Here is an 18,020-nt window from a genome sequence, read left to right on the forward strand (position 1 = left end):
GTAATAGTATTTTACTGGAATTGCCCATCTGACATTAGCATACTAACCCCAGGCAATCATCATGTATCTCAGTAAGTACAATATTCCCAATAAGTCCTTAAGGGTTCATAGTACACCTAATTGAGTCACAGAAAAGTTCTTATGTCATTCATCCAAAGAACAAATAATGATCATGGCCCTAAAGATTATATATGTCCAGAGGTATTTAGCTCCTGTTAGACCTTTTAATTTATTCAAATTTATTTTATTATGGTTTTTGGAAATAAAATTATCAGAAGAACTAAAATAAATCAAATCCAGAATATTATTATTATGGGTTCTCATCTGTATGCCTTTAAATGCCTTTTATTTTGGTGATAATGGAGAGTTCTTAGAATCCAAATAGATTTTCATGGTGTCTGATTTAAAAAAAAAAAGTTTTGGGAGAATAGGATTGTTTTATTGTAACATTTGTAGTGATATATTTACTTTTACTGAAAAGCTTATATTTGATCCCATGTGTCTGTAGATATAACATATCAAAACTATGAAAATAAATTCTTGTAAGCACTGGGGAATAGACTTAGATGCACTTGAGGATTCAGATAACCTGCTAAGCAGAGATGGTACATACAAGTCATACCACTGATTTAATAACCACAGGCTGCTGTAAACACACACACACACACACACACACACACACACACACACACACACACATACACACACACTATATTACATAGCTAAAATATCAGCAACATAATTTCTCCACATTTCTGGAGGCCAGGTATCCAAGATCAAGGTACCACTGGGATTCGTTTCTGATGAACACTATCTTCCTGGCATCCTGTTGTCCACTCCTTTACTTTATCCTATGATATCCCTTTCACTGCATATAAATGATGCTTTTGTTTAGACTATAAGTTCCTTGAGATAGAGAGATGATGTAGATATGACAACTTAAGTTTTATGCCTACAATCCACATAACATATGTATGTTTGCACTTTTGTTCTTGTAATACCAGTGCTGGAGAGAAGAAAAAATGCCATGTGGATTTATGGGGTTCAATGGTCAGTCAGACATCACACACACTATCCATCAAATGCAGGTATCACTTATGCAAACACAAACTTGTTTTATTTCTTTAATTTTCAAAGTCTCAGTCTCTGAATTAATTCACCTAAAATGTTAGAGAGCCAATATTCATATGGCTATAGGAACATGCTTTGTATGTTACACAAATATAGAAGGCACCAAACAGCTAAAAGTTGGAACATTGTGAAAACTTTCCCAAAGCAAACAGCAGTACCTAGGTACACATAAACTTAAGAAGGCACAAATACAGAGTAAACATCCATTTCTAAGTTCTTTAGAACACATTTTTAGGTTAATCAGAACTACAGAGTATTTGTTTTGAGAGAGAAAAAGAAAATGAAATTGGGTGAATAAGGAGATTCAGAGGTTCAGGGAGGAGTTGGGGAGGGAGAGAGTAGATCAAAATACATTGTATGAAAAAATTAAAGTAAAAATAAATACCCTATAGAATAATATTATTATGTAGCCAATTAATTAGGTGAATTCTATTGGTTTTTCAAAGTAAATACCACAAGCCACTCTTTTCAAACAAGTGATGACCACATGAGAACAGGAATAGGCAGAGGGCTGGAGAGGTCCCCAGAAATCCACAATGATATATCCTCTGTAGACGGCTGGCAATGGTTGAGAGAAAGCCTGATCTGACCTAGTCTGGTGATCAGATGGCCAAACACCCTAAAGGTTGTGCTGGAACTCTCATCCAATAACTGATGGAAGTGGATGCAGAGATCCTCAGTCAGACCCCAGTGGAGTTCCAGGAGTCCAATTGTCGAGAAAGAGGAGGGACTGTAAGAGTGTGAATTGTTGAAACCAAGATTGGAGAGGCAGAGGGACAAATAGCCAAACCAATGGAAGCACATGAATTATGAACCAAAGGCTGTGGAGCCTCAAACGCAGCTATTCTTATATGTTGGAGAGCACCCCTAGTCAGATGTGGGGTTGGTGAAAATCTTTTCCCATTCTCTTGGTTGACATTTTGTCCTATTGACAGTGTCCTTTGCCTTACAGAAGCTTTTCAGTTTCATGAGGTCACATTTATTAATTGACAATCTTGGTTTCTGTGCTGAAGGTGTTCTCTTCAGGAAGTTGTCTCTTTTGCAAATGTGTTCAAGGCTATTTTCCACTTTCTGTTCTATCAGGTTCATTGTAACTGGATTTAGGTTGAGGTCTTTGACACACTTGGTTTTGAGTTTTGTGCAGAGTAAAAGATATGAATCTATTTGTATTCTTCTACATAACAATATCCAGTATTGCCAGCACCATTTGCTGAAGAAAACTTATTTTGTCCAATGTAGAATTTGTCTTGTCAAAAATCTGGTGATCATGGATGTGTGGATTTATGTTTGGACCTTTGATTTGATTCTGTTTTAATGTCAATACCATGCCATTTTTTATTACTATGGCTATTCAGTAGAGCTTGAGATTAGGGATGGTGATATCTCCAGTGGTTCTTTTATTGTACAGGATTGTTTTGGCTATCCTGGATGTTTTCATAAATAACAACAATAGATAATTCAGTTTTGTGTTTTTGTTTTGTTTTGTGTTTTTTTTGTTTGTTTGTTTGTTTTGTTTTTGTTTTTGTTTTTTTTTTTTTGAGACAGGGTTTCTCTGTGTAGTTTTGTGCCTTTCCTGAAACTTGCTTTGTAGACCAGGCTAGCCTCGAACTCACAAAGACCCGCCTGCCTCTGCCTCCCGAGTGCTGGGATTAAAGGTGTGTGCCACCACTGCCTGGCAGATAATCCAATTTTAAACAGAGAATTCTCAACAGAAACACTTAAAGGAATGTTCAGCATCCTTACCTATGAAGGAAGTGCAAATCAAAATGTCTCTGACATTCCATCTTACACCTATTAGAATTGATAAGTTCAAAAACACTAATGGCAGCTTTTGCTAATGAGGATGTGAGACAAGGGGAATACACCTCCATTGCTGGTGGGAATCCAAATTTGTACAGCTACTTTGTAAATCAATATGGTGGTGTCTCAGAAAATTGCAAATTGATCTACCTCCAGACTCATCTATACCTCTCTTGGGCAGGTTCCTAAAGGATGTTCAATCATGCCACAAGGACACTTGCTCAACTATGTTCATAGCAGCTTTATTAATAATAGCCATAACCTAGAAACAATCTATATGGCCCTCAACCAAACAATGGATAAAGAATATATGGTACATATACTCAGCTGTTAAAAAACAATGACATGAAGATATCTGAGGGCAAATGGATGGAACTGGAAAAGAATCACCCTAAGTGATTTAACCCAGACCCAGAAAGACAAACATAGTATGTACTTACTTATAAGTAGATATTAGCTATAAAATATAACCATACTACAATCTACAGACCCAGAGAGGCTAAATAAAAAGGAGGCCCAAAGAGGGATGAATGGATCTCCCTCGGAAGGGAAAATTGAAGAGATGTCCTGAGTGGGCATGAGAACTTGAGGGGTCAGGTTGAGGGGAGGATGGAAGGGAGGAGTATTGAAGAGATGAAAGGGAGATAGCATTTTGGGGTCATGTAGAAACCTAATGCAAGGGAGACTCCCACAAATTTATATGGGTGACCCCAGCTAAGACGCCCAGCAATTGTGGATCTGTAGCCTGAACTGGCCATCCCCTGTGGTTGGACTGGTGACTGCCTCAATTGTTATCAGAGAGTCTTTGTCCAGTAACTGTTGGAAACCAATGCAGAGAGCCACAGTAGGGAATCCTGCTGAAAAGAGAGGGGAGGGATTGTAGGAGCCAGAGGGGCAAAGGACAATATAAGAAAACCCACAGAAACAACTGTCCTGGATCATAGGAACGCACAGAATCTGACCAACAACCAGGAAGACTACATGGGACTGACCTAAGCCCTCTACACATATGTGACAGTTGTGTATCTTGGTCTACTTGTGGCACTCCCAACAGCGGGAGCAAGGGCTGTCTCTAATGCTTTGAGAACTTATTCCTCATAATGGACTGCCTTGCCCAGCCTTCATACAAAAGCATAGGAGGAGTGAATTGATAGAAGGGGTAGGAGGGACTCAATGGGAAGAGAGCGGAAGGGGGGGGACTGTGTTTGGGATGTAAAATGAGTTAATACATTAAATAAATAAAAAACAAACTCACCTTTTCAGAGTCTGATGTCTTTCTTATGCGTTATAAGAATTAAGATGCTGATAACTTAATAGCTACCGGGTCTTCAATGATCCTGGTTTTGATCTTGAATTGTTAAAGGTTGGGAAAATACTGGCCCTAGAGTGAATCAATGTGTTATTTACTTTTCTCTGTTTCGTGGCAGAACACTTGACAAAGGTATTTTGGAGAGGAAGACAGTAATTTGGCTCCCAGGCTGAGGTTTCTTTCCACTAAGGGATTGTGCTGATTCAGTTGCATCAGCAGTAGGTAGCAGAATGCACTGGGTGCTTATGCCCAGCCACCTTTGCCTTCTTTATCCAGTTTTGAATCCCAGCCTTGAAAGGGTGCTGCCTAGACTAGCCAGCTACCACTTTAGCAATCTTAATCTAGAAACTCCCTCACAGATACACAAAGGTCTGTTGTCATGGCGACTCCAAATGTCTTCCAGCTGAGAATCAAGAATATCTCTTTCAGTAGGGAAGTATCTCTCCCTGCACTATTTCATGGCAAACTTGAAAAGTAAGCCTGGTTATTTCTTAAACTTGCTAAACCATTTTTCATCCCTTTTCTTGGCTGCAGGTTGCACCATAAATGCATTTTGTTGTTGTTGTTGTGATACATGACTGTTGAGGTCATTTCTTTCTATATTGTTCAGTCTTTACTGGCTTGTTTTTACAGAAGTATACTGATGGCCTTTAATGCCATGTAAAAGCCTAGCATGATTCATTATTACTTTGTTATGTATTTAATTTTTGTACTACTTAAAGTTCTTGCTTCTCTTGTCTTGCTTACTTTATAATTTGCTTCCTTGTCTACTCCTTCTTCATATGGTCTATCTAGATATAGGTATACCCAAATTTTAACTGAAATTAATCTGTCTTTTTTTTATGTTTCAGTGAATATTGTTCTTATTTTTGTTATTTTTTTCTGTGTACTTTGCATTTAATTTCTCTTTACTTCTTAGGTAACATTTATGTCATTAAAGTTTTTCACCCTTCTCATATAATCATATTTTTTATCTAGAAACATTGCTTTAATTATACATTGTTAATTTTAGAAAATTATATTTGAAATACTTTACATCAAACATCTTTTAATTTCCATCCAAATTTTTCATTAAGTACTATTTTTGGTTTTGGTTCATTTGTGAGTATGTTGTTTTCTTTCCAGTTTGTGGGTGTGCATAGTCTTAATTTCTGATACCATTTGGTAATTACATTAAGTATTTATTAACTACAAGATTTTTCATCATCTTATAATTTCATTGCTTATATTCTAGTTGTGTATTTTGAAAATGACTTTGATGTCTCTGGCATTATTGCCATGCTCTAAGTATTAATAGAATTTACTTGAAAGGTTCAATGGTATATCATAGGCAGAATTTTCCTGTCCTGACCACCTATTCCCAAATAACCAACACAGAGACTTAAGATTGCTTATAAAGGCTTTTATAATAACTCAGGCTTGTTTCTAACTAGCTCTTAAAACTTAACCCATTTCTATTCATCTGTTTGCTGCTCCGAGGCTCATGGCTTTTACCTCTATTCCATTTTGTATGTCTGACTCATTCTCCATCTGACTATCGACTCCAAACTCTGCCCTTCTTTCTCCAAACATTCTCCTATTCTGACTTTCCTGCCCAGTCTCTTTCTGCCCAACTATTGGCCAGTCAGCTTCTCTATTAAACCAATCACAGTGACATATTTATATAGTGTAAGGTAATATTCCACAGCAGATATATAAAAGGCTTGCTATGTTTCCTTGAGGAAGATTTTAAAGTAATCATCTAGAAATTGTAAATTGAAATTTAAACTGATGTAGGAATGTTAATATCTACACCACAGACAGATTCTGAGTGTTTGAAAATTGAAAAATAATAGGTAAAAATAGAAATATATAAAAAGATAAAGGGAAAAATGAGAAAAGTAAAATAAGAATAAAATGTAAGTAATGGGAATATATAGAGATACTTTACATGTGGAAGTAAATTTTTAAAATATTTATGCAATTAAAATATAATAGAAAATGTTGACAGTATTTGCTATTATAAATACACAAATTTTGAAGGAAATACATTTCATTATAGAAAGTATTTGGAAAATAATAATTATTGCCAGCTACTAAAATTATTGTCTTCACTATCACATTGATTTTCACTGATGATATTTGCAGTGAATATATATTCATGACATTTATATTGTTTAATATTATGTTAAAGGAATTATCACAGAAATTATTTTTATGTAATCCATGTGTGAATATAAATACATACATGAACATATGCTAGTTAATTATTAAAGTACAAAGTGAATGAAAATTATTAGTAAAAACAGTATTTTCTAATAAAGTACAACTTGAAGTCAGGTGTTTTCATTACTTGATTATGATTTCAAGCTCAAATAAATGCCATTTTTACCTCTAAAATCTAACTAAATTTCAATTGTTTAAAGTTGATTGAATGATAAAAATGTATTTTTACTGAACTGTAACAATTAATTTTCCTAGCCATGAAAAACTGTATGGCTATATATAAATAAGATGATTGTGATGTTCCAGTCTATTAAATGAGATTGTGAGTATCAACTTGTTCGTTTTATTTATTTATTTATTTATTTATTTACTTATTTATTAGGAATGGCAAGCTCATTGAAGAAAATGAAAAATACACTTTAAAGGGCAGTAATACAGAGCTCACTGTCAGGAACATAATCAATAAAGATGGCGGCTCTTATGTCTGCAAAGCCTCAAACAAGGCAGGAGAAGATGAAAAGCAGGCCTTCCTTCAAGTCTTTGGTAAGTATTACAATGCTGTGGTTAGAATGCAGTATTCATCAAGAGCAAAGGAAGTCAGAACCATCCTCAGCTGTGCTATTGGATGCAAACTATAACCTTTCCATAGACCAAAAAAAAAAAAAAAAAGTTTCTTTATCTCAGCAACAAACGTTAAATAATACAATTTCTGACAGAATTATCTTATGAATTATGTGGAATAATATGTAAAATTCCATGGGATATTGACATATGGTAAAAATAGAATTTGTTTACTTTTTACCCAATGAGATGTATAATATCATACATCTCTGAACATTTATCTAATAAATCACTGAAGGATACATGTTTGGATTCATTTTATATTTAATAGCTTCAAAATTTCTCATGTGTAAGGCTCAAATTAAGAAATGTTAAGAAGACATATGGTCTTCTTCAGGCAGCTTTCTGAACATATAGATTAGTACCAAATATTGATTTTACTCTCATTATCTTGACAACAGAGAAAATTCCTCAAAAACTGTGGCAGCTAATATTAAACAAGTTTTACTGGCTCAATTATTAAAAATATTTGCTAATTTTTACAAAAGATCTGAATTCTGTTTCTCATACCCTCAGGGTGACATACTACCATTTGAAACTCCCGTTCCATTTTATCTGATTTTTCCTTCCGGCCTCACTGGGGACTACATCCATGTGATACACAGACATGCACACAGACAAAACACCAATACACATACAAATAAATGAAAGCATCTCTGTTTAAAAAAAAGTTGAGCCGGGTGGTGGTGGCACTCACCTTTAATCCCAGCCCTCGGGAGGCAGAGGCAGGCAGATCTTTGTGAGTCTGAGGCCAGCCTGGTCTACAGAAAAAAAAAAAAAAAGTTGAATACATTGCTAAAATTTAGTGAATTTTAGCTACCTTTACACATGCTATAATCAAATTTATTTTATAACAAAAACTAGACAAAATAAACAATGTGAAATATGTCGTTAAGGAGGGTATATGCTCTTAGTAGTGGCTGGAATTAGTTTTCTTACTTTGTAGACAAGATGAATAGTAAAACTGACTGTCCTCTGCTGCCTGGTATTATAGCTGCTGTATGGAAGCACTTACTGAATGACAGGGACCTTCAAAATGTCTATATTCATGTAGGATGATAGCAAATTTTTATAAAATTGATGAAAAATAAAATTTGAATAATAACACATTGCCTGAATAATGTGGGATTAGGTTAGCCAGGTAGCATTGAACAAAGACTGCCATGTAGGTCAGCATGTTTTTTCAGTTTCAAATCCAGGTCATGCTAAAATGATGTTTACCCAAGTCTTCAATGACAAAATAAAAATAAAAATAAATAAACCTACAGAAGAAGTTCTCATGGAATGAAAAACACATGGCTTTGAAACTATAGGAAATCCTGAACTAGCTCTAAACTTAATTCTCTCCAAAAATAGTAACTTTGATATTGGGGGACCTAAATAAAATAAACTAAATAGAAATAGTAGTGAATGAAAAACAAAACAAAACAAAGAAGAGCAACAACACATCCTTTTCACTCTTCCATCTCTCCTGTCTCTCCATCAGTTTTTGTTCAGGTTTTAATTTGTTTTCAAATTATCTTTTCTTTGGGTGACACCACAAGGGTGAAGGGCGAGTATGGGATGACTGAATAATGAGCAGAATTGGGGTACTTGATGTGAAGTTCCAAAAGAGTCAATGAAGAAATTATGTTGAAGAGAAAAGAAGAAATGAGAATTAAATACCACTCCGCAATATCTTCTTTTCTTAAGATGCCAGTGTCTGAGAACAAGGGGATGTATTAGGATTTCTGAAACTTCCATCCTTTAAAACATAAAATAATGCATAAAACATCATGTTGCATATGGTTTGTGAAGCAGTGCTGAATAAATTCGTGTTTCTTTGGAAAGATAAAGTGTATTTCTATAAAAGTGAAAGGGAATGAAATGTAAAAAAGTTAAAATTTTATACATGGTATTCACTTTTGTGGATACACATTTTATTTTTCAAAAGAAACACAATGTATTCAGTGTTGCTTCACAAGAATGAAAGAGAATAAATGTAAAAAAAGTTAAAATTTTATACATGATATTTGTGATATTAGGGAATCTTGTTTCTGATATTAAGAAAAATTTTTTTCTTGGCTGGTAAATTATACTGATAGTGTTTTGTTTAAGTCATGTAATGAAATGATACAGCTGGATTTTAGGATCTTGTTGATTTTATTTTGCTAAATAAGTAAGAAAGAAAAGGGAAAAAGAAAGAAAGGAAGGAAGGAAGGAAGGAAAGAAGAAAGAAAGAGAGAGAGAAATAAATAAAGAAAGAAAGAAAGGAAGGAAGGAAGGAAGGAAGGAAGGAAGGAAGGAAGGAAGAGTGGAAGGGAAGAAGGAAGGAGAAAGAGAGAAAGAGTAAGGCAATGTTGTAGCTGGAGTTTTCTCCAGTCCTGCCCAGGCCCACAGCCACGGAGACACAAATAAACACACAGATGCTTATATTATTTAAACTGTTTGGCCTAATGGCTCAGGCTTCTTGCTATCTAGTTCTTATATCTTAAATTAACCCATTTCTATTAACCTATAGTTTACCATGTGGCTTGTGGCTTACTGGTATTTTAAATCTTGCTTCTCGTGGTGGAGGCTGGCAATGTCTCCTGACTCAGCCTTCCACTTTCCAGAATTCTCTTCTCTGCTTATCTCACCTATACTATACTTCCTGCCTGGCTACTGGACAATCAGTGTTTTATTTACCAATCAATCAGAGCAACACATTCACAGCATAAAGAAAGGCATCCCCATCACAATGTCTTAATTAGGTTTCCTTTTTCTGTGATAAAACACCATGACCAAATGTAACCTGGGGAGCTTCAGGTTTTTTTCATCCTACAACTGTTAGGTCACACACACTCTATTACTAAGGGCATTAGGTCAGGAGCTCAAGGCTGAAACCTAGAGGCAGTAACTGAAGCAGAAACCATGCGGCTGGGGAAACTGCTAACTGCCTTGCTCCCTTGGTTTGTTTAGCTTGCATTTCTCTACGACCCAAGACCACATACTTGGAATAGCACCACCCACAGAGGGATGGTCCCTACCACAGTAACCATCAATCAAGAAAATGCTCCACAGGCTTGTCTACTAAGGAAGCTTATTCTCAACTAAGAGTCTGTCTTCTCAGATGACTCTAGCAGGTGTCAAGTTAATAAAAACAAAGCAAAAGAGCAGCAACCAAAACAAAACAGGAAGAAAAACCAACCAGGACAAGCAGATAGCACAAAGTCCAAATTTTAAAATATAGTGCTATTTATATTTAAAACATATTTAATATATATTTATATAATATGTTATATTTAAAATATGCTATTATGTAAATTGTAAAGTTAGGTATATTTTATGAGAAAGAAAATATAATACTGGGATTTTTAATATCTATAGCACATCCCTCATGTTGTGGTGAAACCCCCCACCCATAAAATTATTTTAATTGCCATTTCATAACTAATTTTACTATTGTTATGAATCATAATGTAAATATCTGATAGGCAGGATATCTGATATACAACCCCAGTGAAGGGTCATTCAGTTCCCCCTAAAGAGGTTGTGACCCGCAGGTTGAGAAACACTAGTCTGGAGCTATCTGAAAGTTAGTTATAGTCCTAGTTAATCACTTGTAATTGCATGAAGAAAATGTTTCAGTATCTCTTTTTCTCATGAAAACTTTCACAACTGTATCTAACACCACATCCTAGGTATCCAACAAGCCTTACTCATTTTTCTAATTTGTTGAGCTTGTTAAAAGACAAAATATAATAAATGACTAAACAGATGACATATACATGTTTTCATATGTGTGTATATGTTTATAGATATGGGATTTTAGAGAAGACATTTAAATTTTGTGGCTTTAGGAAATGAATGAAATAATGTTACATTAGATTTGGAAATTTTTGAAGGGAATTAGGTTTTATATTGATTTATAGGAAGCTGAACTAATTATTATACTAAAAGTGGGTAAACATTGTTATCTTGTTATCTAGAATGGTTCCCCCTCTTATTGCAGTTTTCTTGGTAGTTTTAGAAAGTATGTTATAATTGCTGTGATGTTCATCACCTCATATCATTCAAATGTGTAGAGAAAAGTCTTGGATGGAAGTTTCAGTGTGAATAGTAACCATTCTGGTCCAATATCAATTGTATAACATGTACATTTTTTACAGTACAGCCTCATATATTACAACTTAAAAATGAGACGACGTCTGAGAATGGTCATGTCACACTCATCTGTGAAGCAGAAGGCGAGCCTGTTCCAGAAATCACATGGAAAAGAGCAGTGGATGGCACCACGTTTTCTGAAGGTGATAAGGTAATACCATTCCTAGAGTAAACCACACACAAGTATACAATTTTCTAAATAACATATAAATTAAAGAAATAATTTGCTTTATTAAACCTACCATAAAGTAAATTTAAAAATGGTTATAGAGGAGAAATTTAAGTCAATTGCTATCACCTAAAATGTATTTCAATAGAATACAAAGTCCTTGGTTATTAGTATTACTCTTAAAGTGGCTGTCATGGATTTTTGGTATACATTGAATCTCCAAAAAACATAATGCTAGTTTAACTTCAATCTTCTCTGTATGAATCAAGTCATTAAAATCTGTGGCTCTCATTTACCATTTACTTTTCAAAATATTTTGTTCATTTTGAATTATAATTTATGTAATGAAACCTCAAACAAAAATATATCAGGACAAACAGACACAGCATTTTGATGAACTTTCATGATAATGAATTGAAGTTATGCAGAATTCAAATATTTCTGCACTTCATGAGTTTTTGTTATTCCTAATTTTCATAATCACTCATATTCAACATTAAGTATACATAGGAAACAGAGAAATATATAATCAGGAAAAAAATCAAGAAAGGGTGATGTCATTACTGGAATTGGTATTTAACATCACAAAAAAATGTATATATATATGTATAATTTAAATGAATAGATATAAAAGTTGGTGTAAATATATAATAAAAGGGCTCAAAGAACTTTGAATTACAAACAGTATAAGAGGAAAATGAGGAATTATTTTGACTATAATACCCTTTCTGTCCTTTCACCTGACCACATTGTATTCAACATCATTTTAGACTCATAATTTGAAATGTTGTCAGTTTTGTCCATTTCTATCTTGAGAGAATGCATCTACACATGTCACATTTTTCCAGTGTTCTCTTGTGGACATTTTTATAGCAGTGTATAACTCTTAAGAACATAATTATGTACATTCACTAGGTTTGTTTTATATGTACAATTAAAAATAAAACTATAAAATGTGAATGACCACTATGATCTTTAGAAGCATTACAGTATTAGCCTTAACATTTTCCTATCCCAGAAAACATAGGGATTATTATGGCACAGTTAGCAAGTCTAAAATTCACTAATGGCCAAAAAATTAGTGAAAACATAATTAGATAATCTAGAATGGTATTTAGCACATTTCTGTGAATGATTCAAGTAAATATCATTACCTTTCTTAGGTGTTTCTTTATATGCCAAATGCTCTGATTTCTTAATGTTTTTTTCTAGCTAAAAATTCTTTTTTTTCCATTTTATCTTATGTTCTTCATTTGCCTGGAATTCTGATGTGTACATGATGAACATGATGAGGTGTATATTATCTTGGTTATTTCATCAATAAAGTATCATCAAGTTAACAGAAACATCTGATATTTATTCTAACAGCTATGCTCCAAGCCATTTCAAACCTGCCACACAGAAAGAAATCTCTTATTTTTTATTTGATAAGTACTATCACTCTTGAAGAAAACCTTTCTTAAAGCTTAAGTTAGATTAACAAAGCAATTATAAAAATGTAGTTTTTCATACAAATTTATATAGTAGGCAAAGATATTAAACCATCTAATTGCTATCATGACATTTCTTCAAGAGTATTTTAAGTTTTCTGACTTACTTTCTAGACATCAGTATATCTCTCTTCTGAAAGAGACACTGTATCCCTAGTGTCTTCAACAGAAAATATACAAATTGAATAATAATTGAACTGATCTTTCACCATCCTTTTTAAGTTCCATATTTGCCACATATAAAGGCTCAGCTTTGTCAATAGCATTTGGATTATTTTCTGAGAATATCCTCATGCTTATGGAATTCAACATAATTTATATTAAATTCCTATTTTAATAACAAAGTGAACATACATAGTATGTTTCATGTCAGTAATTTCTGTTGCAGTTTATCTCATTATTCTTATACCAGGTGGACTTCAATTACTAATAGTCTTCATAAAGTGTGACACCTATGATCTGATTGAACACTCAGTTTTATTAGTTGGACTCAGAATGTATCATTTTTGTTATGGAAATTGACATGACTTTGAATTTTCTAGGAGAGTCACTAGGAGATATTGTAATAATTCAGATTCTATATTCTCAACCATGAAGTTAATTCAATATTTCTTGTTCACAGCTAAGGAATATTTAATATATTTATTTGGAGCCATATGAATATGAATATAAGACACTCCTTGGACATAGACTTTAACTTGTTGGCTCTTTATCAAGATTAAATCCAATAACTAATTCTTCAATAGGTAAATATTATTAACAATAGTGTGTAAAACCCTGACTGGGGCTTGGAAAATACAATGCTAAGTAATCAAAACCACCATGACCAAAGCAATCAAGGGTTTTATGAAGTTGCAAATCTATATTTGTGTTTTAGGATGCACACTAATATGTTTCTCAACAACATGAAAAGGTACTTAGCCTTGAAAATATTTAAAAAATAATATCAAATAATAGCATTTCACTTGTGTGTTTCATACTTATGATACAAAACAATTTGTTAATAGAGATAGAGTAGATTTTGAATTGTTGTTACATATAACTGAATGTATTTTCACTGTACTCCAAAGTTAGGTAAAGTACCCAAACAGTTCTTGGTAACAGAATTTTCAACTTTCAGCAGTTATGGAAAAAAAAACAACCACAAAATTTCTTGCCATGATTGAGAACATGAAGGATGGGTATTGGGGTAAAAGTTCTTGAGTTGCAAGCATGAAAACCTAAGTTTGATTCCCATAGCCCATGTAAAAAATGCCAAGTGTGGTTGGGAATATCAGTAATCCCAGTATATTTATTTCACAGTGCTAGACCGACCGAAACAATGTTCTCACTGTTGCTAGCTGGCCAGCTAGACTTGCCTAAAAGATCAGCCTGAGACCAGTGAACAACCCTGCCTGAAAAAAATAAAGAAAAGGTGATGGTCCCATAACATGATACCCAAGGTTGTCCTCTGGCTTACATACCTGTGTGTGTACTTGTACACACACACACACACACACACACACACACACACACACACACACACACAAGCATAGTTGCAAAGACACATACACAAAAGAAAAAAAAGGATAAAATAATGTTTTTAATTTATATAATAACCAGTAATATATCACTTCACCTCTTGCAAGCTGTAGTGAGTTCGATAGTCCAAGATAGGTATTAAAGAGTGTCTTCTTCATGTAATAAACGTAAAAAGTCCCTGAAAAATGTGAATAACCCAGTAAACTTGGTGATAATAACATTTTAGCAATCCATGACCACATAGTCTGGCATTTTTCAGATGTTTTTGTTTCATAGGCAAGACTCATAAATAAACTATGTCTTAAGGGTTTCTGCTGCTGTGAAGAGACAGCATGACCACAGTAACTCTTATAAAGAAAACATTTAATTGTGGTGGCTCTGTTAAAGTTTTAGAGTTTCAATCCATTATCATCAAGGTGGGGAGCATGATGGCATGCAGGTAGACATGGTGCTGACTACATCTTGGCTTGCATGCAGCAGGAAATCCACTGAGATACTAGGCAGTATTCTGAGCATAGGAAACCTCAAAGCCTGCCCCAACAGTGAGGATACCCTTCCTCCAACAAGGCCATACCCACTCCAACCAAGTCACACCTACTAATTGTGCCATCCTCTATGAGATTATGGGGGCAATTGCATTCAAACTGCCACATGTTGCTCCCAGGCCCCCATAAACTTGTGACAATATCATAATGCAAAATGCATTTAGTTCCAACTTGAGAAGTCCCCATAGTCTATCACAGTCTCAACAATGTTTTAAAGTCCAAAGTTCAAAGTCTCTTCTTTGATTCATGCTATCTCTTTACTGTAATCACCTGTAAAAATCAAAATAAAAAAATTAGATGACATACTTCCAACATATATTGGCACAGGATATACTTTACCATTCCAAAACGTATAGTGAGGAAATACTGGACCAAAGCAAGACCTAAAACTGCTGGGGCAACCTCCAAACTCTGCATCTCCATGTTTGATGTCAAAATGATCTTCAAATCACCTACTCCTTTCAGCTTTATTGACTGCAACGTACTTCTTTTTCTTGGGCTGTTTCCACTCCCTGTTAGCAGATCTCTCAGGCTGGTATACCAAGACCATCCAATGATGTCTCTGACATCTTGGGTTCTCCAAGGCAATCCAGGCTTCAACTTCACAGCTTCACACAATGACCTCTCTACTAGACCTCTGTTGAGGGAAACTCCAGACACATGTCTGGCCTCAGGAGCTTTCTTTAGGATCCCAGGGAAATTCCATAACAGTTTTCTTCTATCCTTAATTCTAAAGCAAAAACCATGTGGCCAAAGTTGCCAAGTTCTGCTGCTTACGGGGCTGGAACATGACCCCTTTTTTCAAATACATCTTCACCAGCTTTCTAGCCTGTAATGCCTATGCTTGGCTGTCCTGAAACATGCTCTGTAGCCCAGGCTGGCCTGAAGCTCAGAGATCTGCAGGCCTCTGCCTTCCCAGTGCTGGGATTAAAGGTGTGTCCCAACACACCTGATTCTGAGGTTTTCTTTAGTTCCTTTTCTCAATTTGGAAGCATAGATGGGTGGGAACTTGCCCTGAGGTTACCACTACTTTATTCCATTTCTTATACTGTTTATCTCCTTGAATATAGCACTTAGTTCCATTTTGCTTCCTGGTGCTCCATTTCTCCTCAAAACTTACAGTTTGTAATTTACCCTGCTCAGCTTGCTTCTTTTAATTATAAGTCTTCATAAGAGTTACCACTAATATTACACAACAGAGTCAATATTAGGCTGTTTTGAGATTTTCTCTGCCAAAGGAATTAATCCAAAATTCTTTTCTTTAGTCTCAAGTACACTCTTTGGAAAAGGCAAAAACCAGCCACTTTCTTCACCAAATATCAAAAACCTCTCTCTAGGCCACATAATAGTATTATTCTCTTCTGAAACCTCTTGATCTCCACTGTTCATCAATTCATATTCAGCACCACTGTCTTCCATGCTCCTACTAGTATGACCCACTAATCAGCACTTAGAGTATCCCATTGCTTTCCAAACCCAAAGTACCAAAGTCCAAATTCCTACAAACAAAAACAAAGCCAGGCCTATCACAACAATACCCTGGTCACTGGTACCAATTTCTGTGTTAGTTTGGATTACCTATTGCTGTGAAGAGGCACCCTGGCAGCAACTCTTTTTTTTATAGTATTCTTTTTTTTAATTTCATAATATCTGTATCTTTTTTATTGAATTTTTAAATTCATTTTACATACCAACCACAGATCCCTTTCCCTCCCTCCTCCCAACCCCCAGCCTTCCCCTTCCTCTCAACCCCCAGTAAACATTTTGTTGGGGTGGCTTGCTTACAGTTTCAGAGGTTCAGTTCATTATCATTGTGACAGGGAGCATGGCAGCATCTAGGAAGGGTGGTGCTGGCTACATCTTGACTTACAGGCAACAGGAAATCAAGTGAAATACTGCAAAGTATCCAGAGCACAGGAAACTTCAGAACCTGACCCCAGAATGAGACAGTTCCTCTAGCAAGTCCAGAATTCCTTCAACAAAGGCACACCTCCTAATAGCATCACTCCTATGACATCATGGGTGTCAATTATATTCAAATTATCACAAACTGATAGCCTCTGGCAATGAAAAAATCATTTTTCTCCAATGTCACTGGGCATATCAAGGAAACTCCAGGGCATGGCCGGTCACCTTAAGCAGATGCCCAACACACAATGGGATCTATGATTTCTTTGGTGGTGGAGATTTTTGTTTAGTTTAGTTTTGTTTATTTTATTGGTGTTTTACCCATGTGTTCTGACTTGTGTGTGTGTGTGTGTGTGTGTGTGTGTGTAAGGTGTAAGAGAGAGAGAGAGAGAGAGAGAGAGAGAGAGAGAGAGAATAAAATTGGGTGGGAAAAATTGTTCTACTAGTAAATTATATACTTACATTCCATAGAAATTAATTCTATACAAACAAATATAGAAAAGCAGTAAGCTATTGCAAACTTAAGGTAGTCATTAGATTGAAATTTTTAATTTTTTTTCAGTTTAATTTTAATAAAATCTATTTAAAAATCAATGTTTTCAATGCTGGGCCTACCATTTATGTTCATTAAATTATAAAAAGTATAATTAACAAACATGAACTAAAATATTGTGTTGGCTTAGTGTGGTACAGATGCAATTTAATCTTTATAGTTTACATCATGAGGTTTCGAACCACTAGTCATATCTGTGACAAGTTCTTCTAGATTAAGTCGAGGTGGGAGTACTTGCTTTAGCTATGGGTGGCACCATTCCATGGGCTGAAGGCCCAGGATGAGCAGAATGCAGAAACCAGGGAGCACAGTCACTGCTACTTGTTTCCTTACCGTGAATGCAGTATAACCAATTTCTTGATCCATCTACAAACCCGTCGATGCTATGAGAAACTCTATCAACCCAAACTGTTAGCAAAAAATAAATTGAAAAAAAAAATTAAGATTATTTTTCCCATAAATTGCTTTGTCAGACATTTTGTTCTAGCAACAGGAAAAGCAACTGATATATAATATTCTTTATAAAAATAACTCTATCTTTTTCACATATATGTTAATATTACATTTTTTTTTCATTTTTTATCCTGACTATAGACCCCCACCACCACCCCTGCCTCACTTCTTTCTGCCTCTCATCCATTAC

At 34.9% G+C, this 18,020-nt stretch overlaps 1 protein-coding gene across 2 annotated transcripts in view; it reads left to right on the top strand.

The window, feature by feature from the left end:
- Positions 1–18,020, top strand: part of Ncam2 (neural cell adhesion molecule 2) — a 412,339-nt gene that overhangs the window by 269,605 nt on the left and 124,714 nt on the right. For both annotated transcript variants that reach the window (XM_036203263.1, XM_036203264.1), the window contains exons 7-8: positions 6,828–6,988; positions 11,197–11,342. In XM_036203263.1, coding sequence (XP_036059156.1) covers positions 6,828–6,988; positions 11,197–11,342 — 307 coding nt within the window. The remainder of the gene's footprint in view (positions 1–6,827; positions 6,989–11,196; positions 11,343–18,020) is intronic.

Source organism: Onychomys torridus, chromosome 12 (assembly GCF_903995425.1).
Source record: "Onychomys torridus chromosome 12, mOncTor1.1, whole genome shotgun sequence".
NCBI classification, from domain to species: domain Eukaryota; kingdom Metazoa; phylum Chordata; class Mammalia; order Rodentia; family Cricetidae; genus Onychomys; species Onychomys torridus.